We start from the raw sequence: 10,027 nt of genomic DNA on the forward strand, positions 1-10,027 counted from the left end.
AAAAAAAAGGTAAGAGGTATTAGGAATTTAGGATTCTCAGAAGAATAAGGCTAGCAATACAATTTTTTTTCATATACATTTTATTATTAAGTAAAATTTATTAAAAATTATAAAAAAAAGTGAATTTTACTCTCTTTTTTTAAAAATTAATATATTTTTATATTTTTTAATAAATTTAAGAAAAAAGTATATTACTTACATTTCTCTTCTTTCATGGGAGAACAACTTACGCTTTGTCTTTATTCATTAATTCAAATTATCAACATTCATCTTTGTACTTTTTAAATTATTTGGGTATAAAAATTAAACATGGAGAGACAGACACCCTCTCCAATCCCTACGATGTGTTGCAACACTTCTTGATATTTGTTTCATCCAAATTTGCAATGATGTAATTAGTTATTTAAATTGCTCTTAACAAATATTGATAGACTTTGATTCTAAGAGGAGTTTTATATATATATATGTATGTATGTAAAGATACTTTAGTTTTTTTTTTGTATCAAATGAATACAAGAATTAAAATATCTAACATTTTTAATTAAAAAATTATCTAGTAACTGTTTTAAGGACCTTGTTGGATATGAATTCTAAAGCTTTTAAAGAAATCATAGGACATTAATGCAGAAAGAAAGAAAAAATTAAAAAAGGAAAAATTACAAATTAATTAATGAAATTGGGCTAGTTATAGTAGTTGATCTGCACCAGTCACCACTGCTAACATTACTTATGGCCCTCAATCGTAAATATGCCCTTCTCAGCAATATTCTATGATTACTATAAGGCCATTTTTAACGTTTATTATTTATGTTGCATTATATATAATTAATTTTAAATAAATTATTAGTCTCTAAAAATATTATGTTTTTCATTTTAATTTGTATAAAAAAATTATTTAACTTTAATCTTCTAATATTTTAGAAAAATTATGCAATTTTAGTTTTTCGTTAAAGATTAAAATAACATTTTTAAAAATTAATAATTTTTTAAAACTTATATATAATAAAAAATTGTGAAATAGATAATAATTATATTATGGGATTCTTTATAAATAATAACTACATTTTTATTTTAGCCAGTTACTTTAGTCATTAGTGGTCTATTTTGATGTTTGGATAAAAAATTATAAAAAATTAAAATTGAGTTGATTTTTTATTTTTATTTTTAAATTATTTTAATATTGTTAAAATTTAAAAACAAAAATAAAAAATGTATACGCAATGTTACTGTTCATTTCATACAACAAAATTTAAGGCAGAATTAAACACGCTAAAATTCAAATAAAACTTATGTTAACAGGCTTTTTATTAGTTATAATCGATTATGATAGAACTGATAAATTATCAATATCATATAACGTGTCTTGCATTAGTATCTAAAATATTGTGTATCTCTATCTAATTCAAAAATTGATTATCAATTGTCCAACGTCAGCAAGTACTATTTCTATAATAAAAAATAACTTTAATAAAATTAATTTGATATTATTATACATAATTAAAATATGCATTTTTATTAGAAAATATAAAACCCTTTTAACTTTTAAGTGAACAAACCTATTTATCCAACTAGGAAAATAAGATAGAACATACAATTTACATATTAAAGTGCTGACTAACAATGGTTATTTTGTAACAGCTAAAATTTTGATAATTTCATAATTTGTCTGTGGAATTTGTCATAATTTTAATAATTATTATTCTACATTTTACTGGTGAAAACGCATTCAATACTTAGAACCAAAACACTAGTTTAGAGTGTAGACAAATTATAGTCGGCTGCATTAATTAAGGTCCAGAGATGAATCATGTAAAAGCTTCTACATGCCAACAACAGTGAACTATAATTGAAAAGCGCATTGAAAAAAAGATGCATTGCTAACATAGCATGGTTTGAAAAAGTAAGTGCATTCCTAGCATAGCTAGCTCATGAAAGCTTATACATGTTACCTAATTGATTTGAGTAGGTAACTGGCAACATTCTAAGTTACATAGAAAATATATTGAAGTGGGATGAATCAATTCAGCATCAAAACTTTACTTAGACGTGGTCCAAGAATTTCTCTGCAGGCGAGGATCAGTTTGGTAGTACACAATGTCACCATAGTTACTCACAAAGTGGTCCTGACTTATGCTGTGTAGCAAGTACTTTATTAGATGGAGTGGCACTGCCCCTGATTTCTCTGGCTCACGATAATACTTTCCTAGCACTGGTTTTGCAGCTTTCGTCTGTAGTAACAAAAAATGAAAAATAAAAATGAGTAACAAGGACCACTAATTTGTTTTTTTTAATGTTATTTAAAAATTAATATTGAAAGCACTTAAGATAGTTCATGTTTTTGCAATTTGAGATTGTGGGTGTGAAACAGATGATACCGCTTCAAGCAAATGATAATGTGGGATTTGAGGAAAAAGATGATGGATAACATGAGTGCCAATGTCATGGTGAATGTTGTTAATCCAACCATAGTCACGATCCACAGTTGTAAGACCACCCCTTAGATAAGTCCATTCCTGTCAAATTACAAGTAGAAGCAAGTAACAAGTGAAGAAAGTTCCTACTGTTTTTAAGGGACGCCAAAAATGCACCATAACTATGTTATGTGTGTCAAACAACTAATAAATAATTTTTATGATTCTAAAGATATCGATTAACAGCTTAGCATTTGCCTATATTCATAATATAATAAGAGTTTTGATATTTGAATTACTCTTCTCAATATTTATACTGTATATTTATTTTTTATTACACTTATTCGGTAATAATGAATTTGACTTTATAATGAGTGTAGAAATATTTTTAGTTCCTTTGGCCACAGTATCATTTTTGGCCAGTAACAAGATACCAAACAAAATTAATGGAACAAATTAAACTTGTTAAAACGTTTATATCAGAGCTTCCCATTATATATTCTTAAGTGGGTCCTTCTCATTTAAGCACCGATGACATAAAAGCATCGGTTGCTAATAATTAAAAGAGAAGAGGTTCCTTTAAATATAATTATTTATTTTATCAATTGCTCCTTAAACAGGTAGAGCAGTAATTAAGATATTTTATGTTACCTTGCCACGGTACCAAGGTAGTTTCTGCTTGTAACCATGATGATGCAAGTATGTGACCAAGTCTAGCCACATGATGAAGATCTGCACATGTTCAAATAAATGAATAACTATTGGACATGTGTTAACTAAATAATTTAAAATAGCATCTTTAGATTCACTTAAACGAATGTGAATTCAAATTTCAGTTATAATTGAGAATGTGAGAGTGAGATTACCAAATAGGGAACTCCATAGAGCTTAAACATAAAAAATGGTCCCATTATGAAGGACAGGGAGAGAAGCACAGAAAGCATGATGACCCAACAGAGTGTTGAAGTTAGCACATCTTTTCTTTCACTAGGGGAAAACAAGTTGCTATAGGGGTTGAAGTGAGAGCCTTCCTTTCCGGGGCTTCTGCTCCACTGAAATATGGCTCAGATCAAAAAGAGAGTGAGATTCTAGAGCTATAGTACAATAATGTTGTCTTTCTGTTAAAAAAAGCTCTCACCAAATAAAAGGGATATGCAAAGATGGGGAAAGGAAAAGTGAATCTCATGGTTCTTGTCATGTTGTCTAGACTCTTGTAAACCTTCTCTGTCAGCTGAGATAAAGACCCATAAAAAAGAGAGACAAAATCATTAAGTTCACATCTTCAAAGGGTTGTATGCTTTTAGAGAACATTTTTTATTGTTTTTAATTGAAATCTTTCACATTATTTTTATTCTACTTGTTTTTAATTTTTGTATAGAAAACACTTAGAATAGTTTGTTTTTAGTATGTTCTTTTTACAAATCTTTAGAAACGAAGAACAAGAAAAAATGACAACTTCATAAGTAAAAGAGAAAATAAAAATAAAAAACGTTCTTTTAAAACTAATCAGCTCCTTAGATTTCCCTTTTTCTTCTATAGGGCCAACCGGATCTTTCTACAGATTTAAATTGAGAACAACGTGGAAGCAAACACATACCGGAACCCATGATTCATCCTTCTCAACATGTCCATGGTTTTGATGGTGAGTTCTATGGCTAATTCTCCTACAAACGGCAAAATGGTTTAGATGTCAAGTCAAATTAAAGATTTGGTGTACAAAATAAAACTTTTAAGGACAAGATGAACAAGAAAGGTTAACCAACCATCCATGGTATGGTACAAGAATTGATGAGTGCAAGATGTGGCCCACTACGCTATTCAACCTGGGACTGTTTGAAAAACTTCCATGCCCACTGTTCAATGCAACAAGTTCAAAACTTACCATAGAACAGATAATTAAAAATCATGCATCATAACCAAGTGAAATGACCAAGCATTATTGGTAATGCATAACAAAATAAAATAACAATGAGTGAGCATAGTGTTGTAATTTATGATTAGTTACCAATCATGTCCAAGAACAAATAAAGCCCAAAACATTGTTCCTTGAGCAACCCAATAGAGAGGCCAGAAGAACCAGTTATTGAAGCCAATTGCTGCAGCTAGCAATGCAGTGACTACTAAAACATCCCTTAGAACATAACTCAGAGACCTCCATGGATTCTTGACCCAACAATGGTTGGGAATTGCTGCTCTAATTTCGGCAATCTTAAAGGGTGGAGGAGCACTTGGATCAAAATAAGTTTGATGCTGTCCTTGCCCTTCTCCATTGCTAACATATTGTAGATGTTGTGCTGCTTTAACCATTGTTGCTTAATGTTTCTCTCACAAAGTTATGCTAGGTTTGGAGAGGGATTGCAGCTATATAGATATGATGAGTATATATAGAGGTAGATGTTGGCGAATTCTTTCAAAGAATATATGGGATCACATGCACACACACACATGTATATAACAGAAAAAGGTAACCATAATAATATTAAATATAAAAGCATAATAAATACACTCATTTGCTTTCATGACTATGATGAATCTATGAAAATCATCGGAAATATGACACCTCAATGGCTAGATAGGATGAGTAGGCAAACGACCAGGGATGTAAATATCTTAATTATAGAAACATGGAAAACGAGGAAGAAATTGTTTTGGATGCTTAAACTTTTTTAGGAATATGTATTTTGTTTAAGTCGTGATGATTTCAAAATATCCAACAAGACTACAACTTCTGCAGAGTACTGACGTTTGATGCTATTTTTTAATACAAGACAAAGGTAAAAATAGTTAGCTTATTTTTTGGACAAGACTTTTCTAAAATAAGAAAGAATTTAAAGTATACAAGTAATAATGATTCATTTTAGGTAAATTTTAAAGAAGTCATCGTAGAAGAAAAAATCAGAATAAAAAATAAATAAAATTTCTTTCATAAGTTAAAAATAATTAATTTTCATAAATTTTAAAAAATTAAATAAAAAAATATAAAAACAAAATAGTTTTATTTACAAGAATTTTTTTTATCTTTAATATAAATTTTTTCTCTTATAAAAATTTACACAAACTGAGTCAATATATTATTTCTTAAAGGAATTAAATTCAGTAACAATAAATACATGGTTAGTTGTATGTTTTAGAAACTTACTTTACGAGAGTTTTTATCATTTTTATTATTAAATTTCAAGCTACTCATTTATAAATTTATAATAGAAAATAGGTATAAAACTCCAAAGTGGATTTTATTTGCTTGAATGATATACAATCAATAGCCAACAACTACTGTCCAGATAAATCATTTTTATAAAATGGTAAAATATGCTTCAAAAAGAGTTGATGGGAGGTAATTAGATTCGTCACAAGGACGCAAGAAGAAAATGAAATAAAATACAACTTGCAATGTAAACAACTCTTCATAGGCATATCTAATTTAGCAATATATGATTAGCTAAATCAACAAAGATAGCTATCATTTAGGCATAACACTGATGTGCCATAGCATTAAGATGATCTAAGATTATTTGGATTCGACTTTAAAATATGATTTCACTATATTATGAGATATTAAGATATTAAATTTCGTCAAAATCACAATCCATGTGTTTAGTACTTTTTTTCCTAACTTTATGGGTTGCGTGTTTGAGATTTTTGATAGTGATGTTAAGAATGGGATTAAGTTCATCCTTAAACAAAGATGAACTATCCTTAAACAATATCGCAAGTTCTATTCAGTGTTTAATGCATGTTTATGAAGATTTTTTTGGTAACTTCCAGTGTTGGTTGATACCTTAAATTTGCATAATTCTATCGTTTAAGTGCATTTTAGATGAAGTTTTGTAAAAACATTTGTGTCGAATTAAAATTTTATTAAATATTTATTTTTAAGAGATAATTTTTTAAACATAAATCTCATTACTTTAAATTTATTTTTAAACAAAATTAATTTTACATTATAAAGTTAATTATGAATCAAGCTTATAAACGTTGGTTAAAACACATACTAATACTTTTTTTATATAAAATTGAGATTATAATTATGAAGATAGTATTATATGATTTAAAGATTAATAAATTTTGTCTTCAATAAAAAGATATAAGTTATAAGTGAAGTAATAAATTATAATTATTTAAATATAAGTTAAATAAAATATTCAAATCAATTATAAAAAATTTTAAAATTAAACTAGTATTAGATTAAAGGATAGAGTTATGATGGGCAGCAAAAAGTTTTCACGCTAGGAGCATGATGCCACAATCAATTAAGAGTTATATTGATAAATACTCACGTAGTTAAAATAAATAAATTTAATGATAATAAAATTGAAAATTTTATGTTACTTAATTTGTTTCAGTGGCTCTTTCGGTTTGAAAATTTTGTATTGCTGTTTTTTTTTTCCTATTACGTATGATTAAAATACTATGAAATTTTGACAATATAACCATTAGATTTATTTTAAAGCGATGTATATTATTATTATTATTATTATTATTATTAGTATTTCTTTTAAAAAATATTAGTCTCGATTAAAATTACTTTTTGAACTTTTTAAAAATAATACTCGTATTTGTAACTATCTCCAACAATGATTTACTGCATATTTAGTTATGGCATGTATGTTATGTATCACATTAAATTTTATAATTAATTAACAGTAATTTTTCTCCATAAACAATATATTAAAATTAAATTTTTGTTCTGAAGTATTTTTAAATTAATAAATACTAGTATATGATATCTCTGTAAGGATTGTTTTAATTATTTAGGTCTTTATTATAATTTTATATCTAATAAGATATATGATATAATGTTTTTATATTAATTTAAAATTTTACCTAACTAAATTTGTTATAATTTAAATTTATACTAGTGCATTATTTTATATATTCTATAATATTAAAATAAATAAATAGGAATTGTTAATTTGACTAAAATTTGTTACATTGAAACAAATGGTTCATGAATCATGTATTCATGTATCAATGCTTTCAATGATTTAATGAGAGGTCTGGTTTTAAAAAGGTTAGATACCACCCGCAATGCACATTTGCATCCAAAGCATGATATGAACATGAGGTAGGGTAGGTATGCTTCACCCCTTTCTAAATTGAGTTTTATAATTTTTTTAGTATTTTTCTTAATAAATAACATATAAATGTACTTTTGAGCTTCTTCTTTTTTTTTAAATATAACTTGGTACTTTAATTTATACTTTCATAAATTTACATTTGTTGAATAATTTTTTTTAATATCTATTGTTTTGCAATTTTGGGAGTCCATAGAGACTTGTAAGGAAATGGAGAATGGAGAGGGAAGATAACATTATCCTTACCCTTATTCTAATTAAAAGTCATGCAAATGAATATTTTGATTCAAAATTTATCTATTTGAACCGTTGAAGCCTTATTATATGTTTTATTCAAATTTTATCAATTTTAATGTTGGTATCTTTGACAAAAAATTTAAATACTTGGTAGATATGGTTTCTATGTTAATCATTATGAAAATTAATTATGCTTATTTGTTCAACAATTCATAATCACATAAATGTGTAAAATTTAATAATCAAGAAAATATATATTGGGTTAAAAATCTTTGGCTGTGATGTCTCTAAAAGTGGACAGAAGAACCCATCACGATGTAGGAGAAACTCTAGCTTTTGAACAAGTTTTTGCATTTATTACATAATGCTATGTTTCTCAAAGAAATAAATAGAGTGAATAGAGTCCATTCATGTCTATTTACACATAAAAACCAAGAAAAATGAGTTCGAAAGTTGTAGGAAGCTTATAACCATATAAAAAGATGATTTTGAAAATGGGTAAATTTCATTCACACGTGATGTATGTACTATAAACAAGGAGTGAAATTTGGTCACCGAAAATCTTACAAAATTCGTGCATTTAATTTGGTTTCCATCATTTTGTTAAATGTAAAATGTATGCGTGTATAAAGGCTTATTGTTGCGAACTTTAGAACATGCATTTGGAATGAAAAAAGAAATAAAAAATATCAATAAAATTCCTAGAGATAATTGCATAGACTAAGCTTAATATCAAAGATTAGTTTATGTGTGTTAATTCATGTGTTGGGGAATAACATCAACAATGTTCATCTTTATTAGTATGAGACATAAATTCGACAATTTATTCTTAACTAGAAAAAGACTTTTTCTTGAATTAGATTCCTAAAACGTTTCACGTGTTGCGCATCCATTGCCATAGCTTTTTCATTCTTCATTGAACGCAGCCACTTGTTCCCATTCCTACGACTTTTCCTAAACCCAAACCCATCAGAAAGAGGAAAATAATAATAAAAACAACGGTACGAATAAAAGAGTAGCGGCGACTAGTGACAGAGACCATCCATAGGCCTAACCCATTATGATTGTAGACTGTTAGATTTTAGGGTACCTTTGGGGAAGGATGTTATTCCTTTATAAGTTTAAATTTTTTTATTTTATTTATATTTAATTGTTTATAAAATAATAAATTATAATCTGTTATATATAAATTATAAAAAAAAATCATACTGAATATAAGAATTTTTAAACTTCTTTTAATTTATTAACTTAGTTAATTTGTGATAAGGTAAAGAGATATTTTAAAAATAAAAATTACTAGTTATGAATTATCAAAATTTGTAAAACATAATACTTATTTTAATTTGAGTTTCTAAAGAATTAAGATCTATAATTAAAAATAATGATTTGTCAAAGAATTAGTTAAGCTTTAACTACTTCAAAGAATTTGATCTTCATAAAATTTGAGATTAGGTTAACTAAATTCAAATCTAAATCTTTTTACGTGTTGAAAATTTCATGCATCATACACTCACTTTGATCTTATTTTACAAATTTTTTTATTTACATAAGCTTAACTTTCACAATTCTACTCAAATCCTTCAATTAAATGATTAGTTTACAAATTAATCTTAAGACAATGTTATACTTTTTTTATTTTACTTGCCCTTGGCATTAGTTGCTATCATGCATATAAATGAAGATCGAAGGACTTCACTTTAATATTAAATATTTTTTCTAATGATTTTGTTGCTATTAATTTTAAGTATTAAATAATTAAAAATATAAATTTTTTATTTAAAAGATATTTATCATAATTTTTTCAATTACTTAAAATATGAAACCTCAAATGATCGTCAATGGTGTAGGAATAGAGATTTTCATAGATCGAACACTTATAAATTAAAAAAAAAAAATTAAAGTACCAAAAATCGTTATTAAAAATTATTTAAAAATTAATATATTAATAAATACTAATAAATCTTAATAAAATACTTTTAAAATGATTTTTTAATATATTTTATTATTAAATAAAATTCATCAAAATTTGACTAAATAATTTGGACTAATTAATTCTTTATTTTTGGTACAAGTTGTACTGATGCACTAGTTATTCTTTAAGGAAATATTTAATAATTAAGAAAGTGTTAACTTCTAAAAATGTTCCTTGTAAATATGAAAATTCTATTTAACTTGTAATACTCTTGCTTATATATCCAATTGGTACAAGTATAAGACTAAAAAAAGAAAACAAAATAAAACATAACACTTAAAAGTTTAGTGGGTTTTATTTTCTTTCATGTTTGAAACGTGAGGAAGAGTGCA

General features: G+C 26.3%; 1 protein-coding gene across 1 annotated transcript; it reads right to left on the minus strand.

Moving 5' to 3' along the window:
* Window positions 1-2,036: 2,036 nt before the first annotated feature.
* On the minus strand, window positions 2,037-4,718 carry LOC113849137 (omega-3 fatty acid desaturase, endoplasmic reticulum-like). The gene is made up of 8 exons (XM_027478804.1): window positions 4,417-4,718; window positions 4,175-4,264; window positions 4,009-4,075; window positions 3,550-3,642; window positions 3,278-3,463; window positions 3,063-3,143; window positions 2,376-2,513; window positions 2,037-2,228 (listed from the first exon to the last, which is right to left on the minus strand). The coding sequence occupies exons 1-8, from the start codon at window positions 4,716-4,718 to the stop codon at window positions 2,037-2,039; spliced, it is 1,149 nt and encodes a 382-aa protein (XP_027334605.1).
* Between the last annotated feature and the right edge of the window lie 5,309 nt (window positions 4,719-10,027).

Source organism: Abrus precatorius, unplaced genomic scaffold (assembly GCF_003935025.1).
Source record: "Abrus precatorius isolate BTA unplaced genomic scaffold, Abrus_2018 Scaffold9, whole genome shotgun sequence".
In the NCBI taxonomy this organism is placed as follows: Eukaryota; Viridiplantae; Streptophyta; class Magnoliopsida; order Fabales; family Fabaceae; genus Abrus; species Abrus precatorius.

Excerpts from the sequence above, each read along its gene's own strand:
- LOC113849137 (XM_027478804.1), bottom strand. The coding sequence starts at position 4,718 with ATGGTTAAAGCAGCACAACATCTACAATATGTTAGCAATGGAGAAGGG. Across the intron at positions 4,076-4,174 it reads CTTGTACCATACCATGGATG|GAGAATTAGCCATAGAACTC; the intron begins GTTGGTTAACCT and ends TGCCGTTTGTAG. Across the intron at positions 2,229-2,375 it reads ATTATCATTTGCTTGAAGCG|ACGAAAGCTGCAAAACCAGT; the intron begins GTATCATCTGTT and ends TTGTTACTACAG.